This window comes from Megascapheus bottae, chromosome 1 (assembly GCF_031878675.1).
Source record: "Megascapheus bottae isolate mThoBot1 chromosome 1, mThoBot2.hap1, whole genome shotgun sequence".
NCBI classification, from domain to species: Eukaryota; Metazoa; Chordata; class Mammalia; order Rodentia; family Geomyidae; genus Megascapheus; species Megascapheus bottae.
Window position 1 is genome coordinate 26,445,370 of NC_143509.1, and position 18,024 is coordinate 26,463,393.

The following is an 18,024-nucleotide window of genomic DNA, read 5'->3' on the forward strand; positions in this document are numbered from 1 at the left end:
CTTTTCTGGTGGTTAATTGGAGATTAAGTTTTATAACTTTCCGATCCAGGCTGCCTTTGAACCACAATCTTCAGATCTCTGCCTCCTGACTAGCTATGATTACAGGTGTGAGCCAACAGGTCCCAGCAGTCCTGGGGCTTGAACTCAGGGCCTGGGTACTGTCCTCCGGCTTTCTCAAGGCTTGAGCCACAGCACCACTTCCAACTTTTTCTATATATGAGGTGCCAAGGAATCAAACCTGGGTCTTCCTGCATGCTAGGCAAGCACTCTACCACTCGGCCAAACTTCCGGCCCTATTTCTGGCTTTTTCTATGTATGTGGTACCAAGGAATCAAACCCTGATCTTCATAGATGCTAGGTAAGCACCCTCCCACTAGGTCAAACTCCAAGGTTCTTGCTATTTTTTGTTTTTGTTTTTTGGTTGGTAGGGGGGCTTGAACTCTAAGCCTGAGCACTATCCCTGAGCTCTTCAGCTCAAAGTTACTTACTCTACCCCTGGAGCCACAGCACCACTTTCAGTTTTCTAGTTGTTAACTGGAGATAAGAGTTTCAGGGTCTAGTGCCCAGGCTGGCTTTGAACCTTGATCCTCATAACCATATACCATACTATACACAGAAGGAAGGAATATAAAAAGTGCCCAGCTTGTGCTAATAATCTCTCTCTCTCTCTTTCTCAATATATATATATATTTTTTTTTTTTGGGGGGGGGTCGGTTGTGGAGCTTGAACTCAGGATCTGGGCACTGACCCTGAGCTCTTTTGCTCAAGGCTAGTGTCTACCACTTTGAGCCATAGGGCCACTTCCAGTTTTCTGGTGACTAAGTGGGGATACATCTCACAGACTTCCCTGTCTGAGCTGGCTTTGAACCTTGATCCTCAGAGCCTCCTGAGTAGCTAGGATTACAAGTATAAGCCATGAGCACCCAGTTTCAAAAATACTTAAAGAAAATACCTGTGTGTATGGAAAGGGGTCCCCAGCAAAAAAAGAAGTATAGATGGGGCCAACACTGGGTAGTTCTCAGTGTGTAGAGCACATCATGGAAAAATTTGTAATTTTCTGTAAGCAGAAAGAAACATAACCAGGAGTTTGGCCTTGGGATGGGTGCTTGCCTAGCATGCACAAAGACCAGGGTTCGATTCCTTGGTACCACATATGTAGAAAATGCCTGAAGTGAGCTGGGCATGGTGGCTCATGCCTGGAATCCTAGCTATTCAGGAGGCTGATATCAGACGATCAAGGTTCAAAGCCAGCCGAAGCACAAAAGGACCTGAGATTCTTATCTCCAATTAACTTCTAGAAAATGGGAAATGGGGCTTGGCTCAAGGGTAGGGTGGTAACCTCGGGCTGAAGAGCTCAAGGCCAGCACCTAGGCCGAGTTCAAGACCCATGGCCCACAAAAAAAAAAAAAGAAAGAAAGAGAGAGAGAGAGAGAGAGAGAGAGAGAGAGAGAGAGAGAGAGAGAGAGAATATGCTGGAAGTGGTACAGTGGCTCAAGTGGTAGAGCTCTAGCTTTGAGAAAGCCCTAGCACAGTGCTCAGCCCGAGTTCAAGCCCCAGGACTGGTAAAAAAAAAAAAAAAAAAAAAAGAAAAAAATTTAGCCAGGTGTGGTGGCTCACGCCTATAAGCCTAGCTACTCAGGAGGCTGAGATCTGAGGATCATGGTTCAAAGACAGCCTGGGCACTAAAGAACTTAAGACTCTTACCTCCAATTTATCACTAAAAAATGGGAAATGGCCCTGTGGCTCAAGGGTAGGTTGACAGCTTTGAACTGAAGAGCTCAGGGACAGCATCCAGGCACAGGGTTCAAGCCCTGTGACTCCCCCCACCACACACACACCCACAAGAAAGAAAGAAAGAAAGACAGAGAGAGGGGGGGGGAGAGGGAGGGAGGGAGGGAGGGAGAGAGGAAGCGAGGAAGCAAGCAAGCAAGCAAGCAAGCAGACAGACAGACAGACAGAGCAAACAAAGTTGCCAGGTGAATGGCTCATGCCTATAATCCTAGCTACTCAAGAGGCTGAGATCTGAGGACTGTTGTTCAAAGCCAGCCCAGGCACTAAATAAAGTCCGGGAGACTCTTATTTCTAATTAACCACCAGAGAACTGGAAGTGGTGCTGTGGCTCAAGGGGTAGGGGGTAGCCTTGAGCTAAAGAACTCAAGGAGAGCGCCCAGGCCCAGAGTTCAAGTCCAATGACCAACAACAACAGCAACAAGTTGTAACAGCTAAAGAACAATTTTCTTCTCTTCACTTGTGAAATCTAACAGGAAGAATTCTACATCATTTGTATTGAGATAAGTCTTAGCATATATGTGTCTAACACATTCCTGATTGGAAGAGGTTGTCAGAAGAGAGGGCACATTCCTATAGGAAGGAACCTTGTAGAATGCTTTACATCCTTGGTGGCAGAAGCAACAACCAATTCCCCCAAGCACCAAGCCCCAAATTTAGTATGTTATGGATGTGGAAGTATTCAACACAACAAGAAAGCCTTTGGCTACCAATGCACTAAGGGATAAGCAACCTTATTCAAAGCCAAGCTTTCATCGTCTGTAAGCTGGACAGGTGAGGAGGTAAGTGTGAAGTGGGTATTTACAGATTAAGGGATTAGAACAAAGCTGTACTGTTCAGCTAGAGCTCTCCTTTGCACAGCCCAGGGATAGGAGTCATTATGCAAGGCATCTCTGAAGTGGGAAGGAAGGGAAACCCTTGTCTAAAGAGAGACAGTCCTAATCGGTCTGCCTCACCTAAAATCCTGAGGAGTGCACAATATTCAGGCTGCAAACCACCCAGTCTACCTGGCTTTTTGCACTGGGTGCTCAGCCTTTGACTGTGGGCTGCTTCCATCTGAAAGGGGCTCTGTAAAATTGGTCCAGGAGACTGTACTAATAAGCCCCATCTTTTTTTTTTTTTGCCAGTCCTGGGCTTGAGCTCAGGGCCTGAGCACTGTCCTTGGACTTTCTCAAGGCTGGAGCTCTACCACTTGAGCCTCAGCACCACTTCCGGCTTTTTTCTATGTATGTGGTACCGAGGAATCGAACCCGGGTCTTCATGAATGCTAGGCAAGCACTTTAACCACTCGGCCAAACTCCTGGTTCCATAAGCCCCATCTTGTACCTACTGAAACCAAACCTGCAACAGATGGCTTCCCAGCTTCTGTTCTGTGTACTGCAAGGCAACAGCAGGATACTTAGCCAGAAAGTAAATCTCTAAGGGCTTCTCCTGGCGTGGGCAACCAGTGAAAGCTCTGGACTCCTGGAAGCAGGAGGTGGGAATCAACATGGAGTACTCTGCCTAGCTGAGGGGGTGGAATGCACAGGCTACCTCCATCTCTCCAGTGCAAAGACAGGATTCCAAAGCCATCAACTGACTTCTCTTTGTCTAAGACCAATCTTTTTCTTTTTAGCTAGTCCTGGGGCTTGCACTGAGGTTCTGACCTCTGTCCCTGGGCTTTCTCCAGCTCTACCACTTGAGCCACAGGCAAGCACTCTACCACTAGGGCCAAGCCCGACCAATCACCCAAGGCCCTCATCTTCCTGCAGGATGGGAGGCCACACCATTTCCTGGATGCCCCCAGGATGTGGTAGAAACCAAACCCATGATTCCCACATGATCTATGAACTGTGCTAATTCCTGACATCCCCAGCTTAGCTCTCCCCCATTTCCCCCCAGCAAGGGCAGGTGATGTAAGAAGCCCCTAAAGCCCATTACTTGACACACCCATCCTCTCACATCATCTAAGGCCTTCCCAGCCAGACTTCAGTTCCTAAGTACTTATCAAGTGGACTGCTGCTCTTAAATCTTGGCGCAACTATGACATTAGCCACCTTATTATTTATTTATACATACATACATACATACATACATACATACATACATACATACATACATGCCAGTCCTGGGGCTTGAACTCAAGGCCTGAGCACAGTCCTTGGGCTTTTTTCCCTTAAGGACAGCACTCTACCACTTGAGCCACAGCACCACTTCTGGCTCTTCTATGTATGTGGTACTGAGGAATTGAAACCAGCGCACGGTAGGCAAGCACTCCACCACTAGGCCAAACTCCCGGCCTTGTCACAGCCACTTATGATACCTGTTACAGACCCTAGGCCCAGAAAGATAGAAAGGGCAAGAGTAGACCTGACTAGCAGCCCAAACCCACACATACATATTCTTTTTTTTTTTTTTTTTGGTTTGTAGGACTTGGAACTCTGGTACTAGGTGTTGTCCCTGAGTTCTTCAGCTCAAGGCTGCCACCCTACCCCTTGGGCCACAGCGCCACTTCCAGTTTTCTGGCAGTTAATTGGAGTCTCACAGACTTTTTTTTTTTTTTGCCAGTCCTGGGCTTGAGCTCAGGGCCCGAGCCCTGTCCTTGGAGTTTCTCAAGGCTAGAGCTCTACCACTTGAGCCTCAGCACCATTTCCAGCTTTTTTCTATGCATGTGGTACCGAGGAATCGAGTCTGGGTCTTCATGAATGGTAGGCAAGCACTCTGCCACTAGGCCAAACTCCCGGCTCTCAGACTTTGTGTGTGTGTGTGGGGGGGTGGTTATAGGGCTTGAACTCTGGGCCTGGGTGCTGTCCCAGGGCTCTTCAGTTCAAGGCTACAGCCCTACCCTTGAGCCACAGCCCTACTTCTTGTTCTCTGCTGATTAACTGGAAATGATAAGAGTTTCCCAAGGTGGCTCATGCCTGTAAACTTAGCTACTTAGGAGGCTGAGAACTGAGGATCCTTGTTCAAAGCAATTCAGGCACTAAAGACCCTGAGACTCTTATTCTCCAATTAATCACTAGAAAATGGAAGTGGGGCTGTGGTTCAAGGGTAGGGTGGTAGCCTTGAGCTGAAGAGCTCAGGGACAGCGCCTGGGCCCAAGTTTAGGCCCTATGATGTGGCGAGAGCTTGTGAGCCCACACATGCGCACACCCACCCACACACCCACACAAAGTCTCACTTTCTTTAGTGCCTGGGCTGGCTTTGAACCATGATCCTCAGATCTTAGCCTCCTGAGTAGTTAGAATTTCAGGCGTGAGCCATTGCACCCAGCTCACATACATATTCTTGCTGCACTGTGTCAAGCACTGGGCCTGGAGACTCCCAAGTCTTTCAAAATGACCCTGGGTAAGTTCCCTGTACCTCTGAGACTCAGTCTTCCTAGAAAGGGAATGGTCAGCCTTAAGGCCATAGGGTTCCCAAGATGGCTCTATGTGAACAGCCTGTTTCAAACCATGACATCAAATGGAAGTTAAGAGAGCATTCCAACTCCACAGTCAGCACCTAATACAGAAAGCAAATTCTAAAAGCTGCAGGAAGCAAACTGAGTCCACTATAGGCTGCTGCTGAAGTGGAGAGAGCAAAGCACTCTATTCACTTCAGCAGCAGCACACTTCAGTATTGAGGGAGAAGTAAACTCTGAGCCAGTGTTGGAGTGCTTACCTGGTATTCACAAAGTCTTGGGTTCAATCCTTAGCACCATTTCCTTCTTGTCTGTTGCTAGGCTCAAGCTTGTGATTCTAGCTACGTGTGAAAGGGGACACTGCTAAGACAAGGAATTTGTGGTCGAGGTCATCCTGACAAAATTCTCAAAACTCCATGGTGGGGTGCTTTTGTTATCCAAGCTACTGGGAAGCACAATGGCTGGGTCCCTGGCACACACCTATTGTCTCCAGCAACACAGAAAAGCCCAAGCAGGAGGATGGGAGCAAAGACTGGCCCACAATGCAAAATCCTAGCATGGAAATAACCAATGTAGGGCCAAGAGCGTGGCCAGTGGTAGAGTGCTTGCCTAGCATGCATGAAGCCCTGGGGTCCATTCCCTAGTACCATATACATAGAAAGAGCCAGAAGTGGTGCTGTGTCTTAAGTGGTAGAGCATTAGCCTTGAAAAAGCCCAAGGATAGTGCTCAGTCCCTGAGTTCAAGCCCCAGGACTGGCGAAAAGAAAAGAAAAAAAGAAAAGAACCAATGTAGCTTATAGCAGTAGCTCAAGCCTATAATCCTAGCTACTTAGGCTGAGATTGAAGATCAAGGTTCTAAGTCAGCTGGGGCAGAAAAGTCCCAATTAATCAGCAAAAACCCAGAAGTGGAAATGTGGCTCAAGTGATGGGGTGCCAGCCTTGAGTGAAAAAACTAAGAATAGGCACCAGGCTCAGTCAAGCCCCAGGATTAGAGAGGCAATAGAGACTGGAGCTGGAGACTGCTCAAGTGGTTATTACGCAAGCACAAGAACTTGAAGTGAAACTCAAATACTGCAAAAAAACGGGATACTAGAGTTATGGCTCAAGTGACAGAGCACCTGCCTAGTAAGCAATAAGCCTTTTAAGTTCAATATCCCCACTATTACACTTACACACACACACGCACACACACAGACACACACTCACAGCTAAGATATTCCCAACTGTGGCTATCTGTCTGTACTATTCTGTATTATTCTGCTTATAAAGGACACTGGGCAATGTCTGGGGACATATTTACCCACTATGACCAAATATGCTCCTGGCCATGGAGTGAAGAGAAACCAGGGATGCTATTTCAGCATCTTTGCAGTGCCCAGGATTCCTGTACCAGAGATCAGTGTTAACACTTCTTGGTCTCACTGGTCATACTGGTGGCCAAAGGGAGATTTTCCTCAGAGTATATCAAAGTATATCAGAGATATCAGAGTATATCTCTGACCTGTCAGTGCCTCCTAGCACTATGATAACAGCTTCTTTTATGCCACCATCTGCCCTGACTCACCTGATACAGGCACTAACATTGGCATCCTCTCCACTCCGTATGTATTTGCTTCTAAAACCATTGAATAACCATTTCAGAAGGATCTAAGCTCTCTGCTGCAACATCTCCTCAACAGGAATGTTTTTGATATGACCTCTAAGAGGTGATCACATGGCATGATCAAAACCAAATGGCTGGGTTCCTGACAAAAAGGAAAAATTTGGTCCTTGGCCTCTCTAATGCATAGATGTTACTACGTGTCACCTTCTGCCACATTATCACACAGAAGCCCGATCCCTAAATTCTGAAGCCTAGAAGTCTAAGATTTGTCTTTTCATGTGTGTATGAGTATGCCAATCCTGGGAATTTAACTTTGAGCCTGGGCACTGTCCCTAAGCTCTTTTGCTAGAACTCTACTACCTGAGCCATAGCTCCACTTCTGGCTTTTTGGTTAGAGTTAAGAGCTTCTAGATTTTTCCTGCCTGGACCAGCTTTGTGTCATAATCCTCAGATCTCAGCCTCCTGGGTAGCTAGTATTATAGGTGGAGCCACCGGCATCTAGCTTCTGTTCTTTTATAAATTACTCTATTAGGAATTCTATCACAGCAGCTCAAAACAGACTCATAGAACATCCTTGTTACTTGGATCCAACTATTGCGCTTCCTCAATGCCCAGCTAGAAATGAGCAGCACAAAGGACCTATCCTATGTTCCCAGATCTTATACTCCTTTTTTCCCCTGTGACTCTTTCCTCAAAGATACCCAGTATCCCTGGTCTTATAATTCCTCAAAAGTGATGTGGTCAGCACTGAGGAGACCAGAGAAAATCTTCCACAGACTTCTCCAGTTCCATGACACAGCCTTCTATCTCAAAAGCTGGCAGGAGGCAGGTCCAGGCACTACTCACATGCCACATGCAGCAGGGACATGGGTCCCACAACAGGGAGGACCATCAACTACACACCAGACACTTACAGCTTCTCATTATGAGGCCCTGGAATCGGGAACTCCTGTACAGCCAGTCTGTCTAAATGAAAGGCTGCGCAGTAACCTCTCCAGGACTGGTTAGGGCAGGACAGAGTAGGTCCAGAATTCCTACTCATCAGTCTGACTGCACATCTCTCCCACTTAGCACAGGACATACATGTTAAACGACCCCATCACTCCCATCAACTGTCACTCAGCCCCGAACCAATCCTCCCCTTCTTTAAGCTGACTGAAAGCCAGTACAACCGGGTGCAGTGGCTCACACCTGCAATCCTAGCTACTCAGGAGAATCTGAGGATCAAGGTTCAAAGCCTAACTGGGCCCAAAAGTCTGTGAGACTCTTTTATCTCCAATTAACCACTGGAAGTGGCACTGTGGCTCGATGTGGTAGAGCATTTGCCTTGAGCTGAAGAGCTCAGGGACAGCATCCAGGCCCAGAGTTCAAGCCCCACAACCGACAAAAATAAATAAATAAGTAAGAGTGCCACATCCCACTTCTGCTCTCCCATCAGTTGCCTGCTTCCTTCAGATTCCAATCTAAGAGTGAAGCTTACAGAAACGATGGCCTCTGACCTGCCTTGTTTTTTGTTTTTTGAACACAGGGTCCTGAGGCTAACCTCAGCCCAAAAAAAAAGTCATCCATCCAGCTTTCTTGTTCTCAAGTGTAGGGACACTGGGTTTTCTAGCCAGGTCTGTGCCAAGGATATGACAGGCACCTTCTCCTGCTTGAGGGTGGGCAGTAGATGTGAGATTACAGGGATCTCCAATTAACTGCTAGAAAACCGGAAGTGGCACTGTGGCTCGAGGGTTAGGGCAGTAGCCTTGAGCTGACGAGCTCAGGGACAGCACTCAGGCCCAGAGTTCAAGACCCACACCTGACTACATCTGTGCTCCTTACAAACAGGCCATCAGCAAGTACTGCGGCCCACACCTGACTACATCTGTGCTCCTTACAAACAGGCCATCAGCAAGTACTGCGGCCTCCTGGACACACACTGGGAAAAAGATCTGTCAAGAAGGAGTGTCAGGCTGGGGGTCAGTGGCTCAGTTATGAAATCCTAGCTACTGAGGTGGCTGAGATCTGAGGATTGTGATTCCAAGCCAGGCCAGGCAGGAAATTCCATGAGATGCTTATCTCCAATTAATCACAGAAAAAGGGAGAAGTGGCACTGTGACTCAAGTGGTAGCATGCTAACCTTGAACAAAAGAAGCTTAGGGATAGCACCTAGATTCAGAAAAACAAAAAACAACAACAAAAAACCACTTATGGCCCACAGCATTGCTCAGACAAAACATATGAAAAGGTCTGGGGTTTCATATACAGCATCATCTAAAAACAAAAACAAAAACAAAAACTAGACACTGGTGGCTCACTCCTGAAATTCTGGCTACTCCAAAGACTGAGATCTGAGGATAGTGGTTCAAAGCTATTCTGGGCAAGAAAGTCCATGAGATTCTATTTCCAAAAAAGCTGGAAGTGGGGTCAAGTGAGCAAAGAAAGCACAAGGACAAGCCAGGTGTGGTGGCTCACACCTGTAATCCTAGCTACTCAGGAGGCTGAGATCTGAGGATGGTGGTTCATAGCCAGCCTGAGCCCTGAAGACCATGAGACTCTTACCTCTAATTAACCACTAGAAAAGCAGAAATGGTGCTGTGGTTCAAGGGGTAGGGTGGTAGCCTTGAGCTAAAGTGCTCAGGCTCAGAGTTGAAGCACCAGGACAGGCATAACAAAGGGAAGAGAAAGGAAGAGGGGCTGGGACTATGGGCCAGTGGTAGTGTCCTTGCCTAGCATACATAAAGCCCTGGATTTGATTTCTTGGTACCACATACACAGGGGGGAAAAGAAATGCCAGAAGTGGTTCTGGGCTCAAGTGGTAGAGCACTAGCCTTAGGAAAGCTCAATGACAGTGCCCAGGCCCTGGGTTCAAGCCCCAAAACTGGGGGGGGGGGGGGGGGGAGGAAAAGAAAGAAAAAGGAGAGAGAGAAGAAAAGGAAATCAGAAAAGGAATACAAAGAGGGTCTCAAAGACCTGTTCTGCATTCTGGAACCAAGTGGTGTTCCATGGCTGCAGCAGATACCAAGGCACCTCTCCTTCCAGCCAGAAGCTAGGACAAGATCAGTAAGAGGAGCTGTGATTCAAGTAGTAGAGTCTTGAGCAGAACTAAGGACAGCACGAAAGTTGACTTCAAGCCTCAGAACCAGCACCAAAAAAAAAAAAAAAAAAAAAAAAGCAGAATAGCTGGACAAGGACAGGTGAAGGAAGCAGAACTGGGGCTCAAGTAGTAGAGTGCCACCCTTAAGCAGAAAAAGGGATGGTGCCCAGACAGAGTTCAAGCTCCACACACCCGCATGCATGCATGCATATACATACACACACACACATACACACAATAGCTAGGGTAAGCAGTCCAGTGGAAAGAGCTCAAGAGCACAGGCTGACCAGCACCTGGTAACAACAAAGGCTTGCCCCTGTAACAACTGTGCACTGGACACCTGACCTACAGGCTCCCCCCCCCCACTTCCTTAACCGAGTAAGACCTACCTCTCCCAGGTGACCCTGCCCACAAGCCCCACTCTAGGCAGCAGAGGCCACTCTCCCTGGGCAATGAGGACCCCATAGTATGCCACCTGTCATAGGCAACCTATAGTGCCTTAAGCCAGGCTAGGATTTAAATGGCTGTCCACTCAGCCCCAGTTCTCTTAAGAAAGAAGCTCCTATCTTGGGCCAGAGACCCTAGACAATACACTCATTTGCACCAGTGCAGGAGCTGCCTGGGCGGACTACCTCGACTTAAAAGACGCTTAGCCCCATCCAATCGACATTTTTACCCAGGCCTTAGGAAACCCAGCCCTAAGGTTGTGTCATTCTCGTCTTAGGAATATTTTGCCTGTGACACTCAAGGAGGCTGTAGGAACCCCTGGCTTGAGCAGAATCATATCCTAGTGCCAGGGGATCCTTGCTTCAGGGGCTTGGTTTCTCTTTAAGGCACACAGTCCTAATTACAGGGCAATTTGAGAACCCACCCTTCCCTCCTCATGGCTGCAAGGACAGAGGGAAAGACAAACCCTGGCCCTCAGTTGCCCCTTTTCCTGGAGCCCCCCACCCCCACCCCGCAAACAACAGGCCGCCGGCACACAGCGGGAAGAGATTCGCCCGGATGACTCTGCAACCTATGAGCCCTTGGATGCACGATTGCCCACGTCCTTTAATCTTGTCGGGGCAATCTGAGAGTGTGGGGAGGGGGAGGGGGCATCACCACCTGAGGCCGGGCCCACAGAAGTTGGGTTGTAGCAGAACCGGAACCTGCCACCTGCCTGGCCACGTGCGCCATCCCGCCAAGTTCCGGCGCGGGCTGGGGGCATCCTGGACTCCCAGGATGCCACTCAAGAGCCCCGTCTGGCCGAAAAGTCGAGGATCAGCGGGGGGGGGGGGGGTCGGGGGGGGAGAGCACGAGGCCGGTGCACTCGCGCATCCGATTCCCCCCCCACGGCCTTGCAGGCTCCCGGGCGCGATCCCTCCATCCACGGGTTTCTGTGCAGGGGTCTCTGCGGCCCTCCAGTGCCCCCGCCCGCCAGCTCCCCGGGGTCTGGGTGGCGTCTCCGTCGTCCTCCGTCCCCAGTGCTGTGTACAAGCCCCCCTCCCCCCCGCGTCCCCGTCCCCGGTGAAGTCCAGGCCGGCCTGCACCCCGCGTCTCCACCCCCCCCACACCCCTCGCTGGCGTGACCTTGACGGGGCCGGTCCCCCGCCCCGGCCCGCCCTGGGGGCGGCGTCTCGGGCCGGCGGCGCGGTGGGGCGGGGGCGAGGGCGCGGGCTCCGGGCGGCGGCGCAGGCCGGCCCGCCAGTCCTCACCCGATCTCGTCCGCGCCCGAGTTGTTCATGGCGGCGGCGGCGCTCGGCGTCCCCGGGCCTCCTGGCTCGCTCCCGCCTCCGGAAGGTCACCCACTCCGTCGCCCTCCCCTCAGCCGCGGCCCGGATCTGCGCAACGGCGGCGGCGGCGGCTGCTACCTCCTCCCCTCAGCGCCAACGGTCACCGCGCGTCCCCGCGCCGCCGCGCCGCCGCCCTGCGCACGCCCGGGCGCGCTCCCGCACGGGGCCTCCGGAGGAGGAGCCAGGGGTGCCGCCGCGCGTACGTGTGTGCGTACGTGCGTGCGGTTCTAAGTCTGCGCCGGCTCTGGCTTGCACGCTGTCCTCTGTGATGGGTCCTGGCGCGACTGCGGGGCACGCTGGGAAGTGGAGTTCCGCGCACATCCGGACTGGGAATAAGGTGCGCGTGGACCAAGCCACGTGCGTACGTGCGCGGGAGGGAGAGCGGGTGCGCGCGGCTCGGCGTTCGGGCCCGTGCAAAGTTTGCGCAGGCGCAGAGGCGGTTTCCTCTAGCACTCGCCGCTGGCTAGCCGCGGGCTCGCATGGGGGCCACTGTGCAGAGTCCACGCCCGTGCCCCGCCGACGGGGCTGTGCACGGTGCCAGCTACAAGAGCACCTGGCTCCGGCACCCTGGCTTCTCCTGTCCCCATTTCACAGGAAATGAGATTGTGGGCCAGAGAGGCTAAGTTACCTGCCCAAGGTCACTTGGGCAGACTGGGAACAAAGCACAAGTTCACAATAGTATCTCGACCGGCAAATACTATCATTAGCCATATGCTGGCTTCATTGTCTACTGTGTTTCTTTCCTTTGCTTTTTTTAAATGTCATTGTCAGGGTGATGTACAGAGGGGTTACAGTTACACGCGTCCATTTCTTTTGAACATTGTTGCCCCCTTCACGTTTTTCCCCACCCCCACTTTGTTTCTTTTTACATGTGGCATTGCCTGAAGGCCTTGGCTGTGGGTTGGTTGAAGTACTGGGGCTTGAACTCAGAGCTTTGGGCTCGTGTTTTCCCCTTCCCCATCTCAAAGCTTGCACGCTACCATTTGAGCCACAGCTTCACTTCCACTTTTTTTTGTTGGTGGTGGTGGTGGTGAATTGGATTTAATAACTGTCAGATTTTAGGGACCAAGACATGAGAAAGGGTATCAATGTATGTGAAGTAATGCACCTTTTATCTGGTGAATATAACATAGCCCTTCTATTAATTACAATAAAAAATATATGAAAAAAAAATACTGTCAGATTTGCCTTCCCAGGGTTGACTTTGCGGGCCTCAGCCTCCTGAGTAGTTAGGATTACAGACATCAGCCATGGATTGCCACCTGGAATTGCAGTATATGTTGGTATGCCTGGAAGCCATGCCAACTAATGTGCATTAATTCACAGCTACAGATGGAAAACAGAGGAGACAGAGGACGCCCCCCAGAAGCCCATACATTGGGGGTTGGGGTAGGGGTGGAAGGTGGACTGTTTGGGGAGGGAAAGGGGCATTTTCTAGGATATGGCTGAATTGGCTGTTGAATGACTGGCACTGACATCCTTCCAACTAATAGATGCCGGGCTGGGTACTGAGGAATGGAGCCTCTTCCATCTCCACCTGTTATGCAGGGAGATACCCCCAGAATGTGCAGTCTCTGATAGAGCATTTGTAACAGAGGTTAGGCACTAGTGGCTCAAGGCTATAATCCTCAAGGCTATAATCTCAGGATGCTGAGATCTGAGAAGCCAAGTTTGAAGCCACCCCAGTCAGAAAGGTCCTTGAGATTCCATCTCCAAATTACCAGCAAATGTCAAACCGTTGGGAGATAGGAGGACTCAAGTGATAGAGCACCAGCCATAAACAAAAACCTCTGAGATCTGAGCATGAAACTGTTTATCTCCAACCAACTATCCAAAAGCCACAAGTGAAGCTGTGTGGCTCAAGTGGTAGAATAGCTAGCCTTGATGGGGAAAAAAAGCTATGGAACAGTGTCCAGATCCTGATTTTAAGCCCCAGGACACAACACACACACACACACACACACACACACACACACACACACACACACACACATTTTAAAAATAGATGAAAGAGAGCAGGTAGTAAACCTGTAATCCCAGTATTCGGGAGGTGGAGACAGGAATCTATTTTTTTTTTCCTAGTCCTGGGCTTGAGCTCAGGGCCTGAGCACTGTCCTTGAGCTTCCCAAGGCTGGAGCTCTACCACTGGAGCCACGGCACCAGTTTTGGCTTTTTTATGTATGTGGTACCAGGGAATTGACCCTGGGTCTCCTTATATACTACTCAAATTCATTTTTAAAATGCAGTTTTCTGAATTTCTGTCATCATGGATTTACTCAAGGCCAATACATAATACTGTTAATTTCTGGCTGGGAGTTTGGCCTAGTGGTAGAGTGCTTGCCTAGCATGCAGGAAGACTTGAGTTTGATTCCTCAGTACCACATACATAGAAAAGCCAGAAATGGTGCTACAGCTCAAGTGGTAGAGTTCTAGCCTTAAGAAAGTCCAAGGACAGCACTCAGACCCTGAGTTCAAGCCCCAGGACTGATTATATATATATATATATATATATATATATATATAATATATATATATAGAGAGATTATATATACATATATATATGTAAATATATATGTGTGTATATATATATATATATATATATATATAGAGAGAGAGAGAGAGAGAGAGAGAGAGAGAGAGAGAGAGGGGTTAATTTCTTTTCTGTGCTGCCATAACTTTACTGTCTTGTGGGGTGGGTACTGGTGGCTTAGGAGGTTGAGATCTTAGGATCATGGTTCAAAACCATCCCAGGCTGGAAGGCTGAAACTTTTTTTTTCTTTTTTCTTGTTTTGTAAGTTATGGACTTGAAAACAGAGCCTAGGCACTATCCCTGTGCCTCTTGAGTAGCTAGGATTATAGGATTAGGCTGGCCTAGAATTTATTATCCTTCTCCCTTGTTCTTCCTGTGCCATCATGCTGCCACATCGAGTAACTTCCATCACTGAGCATATATTTTTCTTTTTATTTATTTATTATTATTATTATTATTTTTTGCCAGTTGTGGGCTTGAGTTCAGGGTCTGAGCACTGTCCTTGGACTTTTTTAAGGCTAGAAGCTCTACCACTTGAGCCTCAGCACCATTTCTGGCTTTTTTCTATGTATGTGGTACTGAGGAATCGAACCCAGGTCTTTGTTCATGCTAGGCAAGCACTCTACCACTAGGCCAAACTCCCGGCCCTCTTTTTTTTTTTTTTTTTTTTTTTGTCAGGTCTCACCATGGCAAATAATAAAATTAGAGCTATATGTAGTTCATTCTCTAATCACTTAAGAATGAGCAGGATAATCTGAGAAACTCCTTTTTTTGGGGTGGGGGGAGAGTGGGATTGGTCCTGGGGCTTAAACTCTGAGCCTGAGCGTTGTCCCTGAGCACTTCAGCTCAAGGCTACCGCCCTACCCCTGGAGCCACAGCCCCACTTCCGGTTTTCTACTAGTTAGTTGGAGATAAGAATCTCACAAAGCCAGGGCTGAGAGTTTGGCCTAGTGGCTAAAGTGCTTGCCTAGCATGCATGAAGACCTGGGTTCGATTCCTCCGTACCACATACATAGAAAAAAAAAAAAAAGCTGGAAGTGGTGCTGAGGCTCAAGTGGTAGAGCTCTAGCCTTGAGAAAGCCCAAGGACAGTGCTCAGGCCCTGAGCTCAAGCCCAGGACTGGAAAAAAAAAAAAAAAATCTCACAGTGCCAGGGCTGGCTTTGAACCTTGATCCTCAGATCTCAGCCTCCTGAATAGCTAGGATTACAGTTGTGAGCCCCCACCGGCTGCTGTGAAACTGTTAAATGCCAAAAGCTAGACATGGACCCAGGTGCAGGTGGTTCGTGTCTATATCCCTTGATCCTCAGAAGGCTGAGATCTGAGGACAGTGGTTCAAAGACAGCCCCAGGGCAGGAATGTCCTTGAGACTCTTATCTCCAGAAAACCAGAAGAGGTGCTGAGCCTTGAACAAAAGAGCTCAGGGACAATATCCACGCCCTGAGTTCAAGCCCCAAGTTCAGCAACACACACATAAAAATATGCAAGGCTAGGCTGGGAATGTAGCTGGCTTAGTGGTAGAATGCTTGCTCTAGCATGCACGATGAAGCCCTGGGTTCCATTCCTTAGTACCACAAAAAGAGAAAACACCAGAAGTGGCACTGTGGCTCAAGTGGTAGAGTGCTAGATTTGAGAAAGCTCAAGGACAGTACCCAGGCCCGTAGTTCAAGTCCCAGGATTAGGGAAAAAAAAAAAAAAAAACAGCAACAAAACCGGGGTGGGGGGAAGGAGAAACAAAGAGGCTGGAAGCATGACTTAAGGTCCTGAGTTCAATATCCAGTACTGCCAGAAATTTTAAAAAAAAGTTTAAAATCATTCTTTCCCCTACCAAAAGAAGCAGCAGGGCTGGGTATCAGAGGCTCACACTTGTAATCCTTACTACTCAAGAGCTGCCTCTAATCCTAAATGGTGCTGTGGTACTGTGCTCAGTAGTGCTCAGACTCTAGGGCTTGAGCCCCAGAACTGGAGGTGGAGAGGGAGAGAGGGAGAGGAAAGGAGCAAGGGACAGGGAGGGATGGAGGGAGAGAAAGAGAGAGAGCGAGATGAGATTTGAGGTTCCTGGTTCAAAGCCAGGTCCAGCAGAAAGCTCATGAGGTTCTTTTGTGTGTGTGTGTGTGTGTGTGTGTGGGTCATGGGGCTTGATGAGATTCTTTTTTTTTTGCCAGTCCTGGGCTTGAGCTCAGGGCCTGAGCACTGTCCTTGGACTTTCTCAAGGCTAGAGCTCTACCACTTGAGCCTCAGCACCACTTCCGGCTTTTTTCTATGTATGTGGTGCCGAGGAATTGAACCTGGATCTTCGTGCATGCTAGGCAAGCACTCTAACCACTAGGCCAAACTCCCGGCCCCTTGATGAGATTCTTATCTCCAACTAACTACCCAAAAAACTGAACGTGGAGCTGTGGCTCAAACAGTAGAGCAAAGCTTTGAGCAAAAATGTTGAAAGGCAGTGCCTAGAGAAAAAAGAATGAGGAGGAAAAGCAGAAGAGGAAGAAGAAAAGAAGAGAAGAAGAAGAAGAAGAAGAGGAGGAGGAGGAGGAGGAGGAGGAGGAGGAGGAGGAGGAGGAGGAGGAGGAATTATTCAATGTCTGTCATTTGCAAGATCTTTCCTTATACTTTTTTGTGGGGGAGGGGGGCTGGTCCTTGGGCTTGAACTCAGGGCCTAGGCACTGTCCCTGAGCTTCTTTTGCTCAAGGCTAGTGCTCTACCACTTCCAGCTTTTTTCTGAGTAGTTTATTGGAGATAGGAGTGTCCAGGGCATTTCTGCCTGGGCTGTCTTTGAACCTTAATCCTCAAATCTCAGACTCCTGATTAGCTAGGATTATAGGTATGAACCATTTCTGGCTTTTTTCTATGTATGTGGTACCACAGCACCACTTCTGGTCTTCTGTTGGTTAATTTCAGCCTCCTGTCACCCTGTAACCTTTTAATCTTTCTTTTTTTTTTTTTGCCAGTCCTGGGCTTGAGCTCAGGGCCTGAGCACTGTCCTTGGTCTTTCTCAATGCTAGAGCTCTACCACTTGAGCCTCAGCACCACTTCCGGCTTTTTTTTTTTTCTATGTATGTGGTACTGAGGAATCGAACCCGGGTCTTCATGCATGCTAGGCAAGCACTTTAACCACTAGGCCAAACTCCCGGCCCAACCTTTTAATCTTTTGGCTTAATATGTTACCTTGCTGTTAGAAAGATTTTTAATCAGCCAGGTAGGGCACGGTGGCTCACGCCTGTAATCCTAACTACTCAAAAGCTGAGATCTGAGGATTGAGGTTCAAAAACAGCCCAGGCACCAAAGAACCTAAGACTCTTATCTCAAATTAACCACTAGAAAACAGGAAGTGAGGCTGTGGCTCCAGGGGTAGGGCTGTAGCCTGGAGCTGAAGAGTGCCCAGGCCCATAACACCCCCCCCCCCACACACACAAAAGGTATTTTTTGCCCTGGCCCTGGACTTTGAACACAGGGCCTGGGCACTGTCCCTGAACCAAACCAGGACAGATTTCTTGAAAAAATAAAGTACAAAAGGCACTAATGGCTTATGATTGTAATCCTTGCTACTCAGAAGGTTGAGATCTAAGAATTACTGGTTGAAAACAGCTGGGGCAGGGAAGTTCATGAAACACTAGGCAAGAGGGGCTGGGAGTTTTGCCTAGTGGTAGAGTGCTTGCCTAGCATGCACAAAGACCTGGGTTCAATTCCTCGGTTCCACATACATAGAAAAAGCCAGAAGTGGTGCTGTGGCTCAAGTGGTAGAGCTCTAGCCTTAAGAAAGCCCAAGAACAGTGCTCAGGCCCTGAGTTCAAGACTCATGATTGGCAAAAAGAAAAGAAAAGACAAAAGAAAGAAAACTAGGTAAGAGGCCAGGCAAGGTGGCTTAT

General features: G+C 49.0%; 1 protein-coding gene across 5 annotated transcripts in view; it reads right to left on the reverse strand.

The window, feature by feature from the left end:
- Dazap1 (DAZ associated protein 1) overlaps positions 1-11,752 on the reverse strand; it is a 33,240-nt gene extending 21,488 nt beyond the window's left edge. For 3 of the 5 annotated variants that reach the window (XM_090339331.1, XM_090339325.1, XM_090339340.1), the window contains exon 1: positions 11,550-11,752. In XM_090339331.1, the coding sequence (XP_090195457.1) occupies positions 11,550-11,578 (29 nt within the window). In that variant the 5' untranslated portion in view covers positions 11,579-11,752. The remainder of the gene's footprint in view (positions 1-11,549) is intronic. The other 2 variants (XM_090339316.1, XM_090339307.1) reach the window with 1 other exon arrangement.
- Between the last annotated feature and the right edge of the window lie 6,272 nt (positions 11,753-18,024).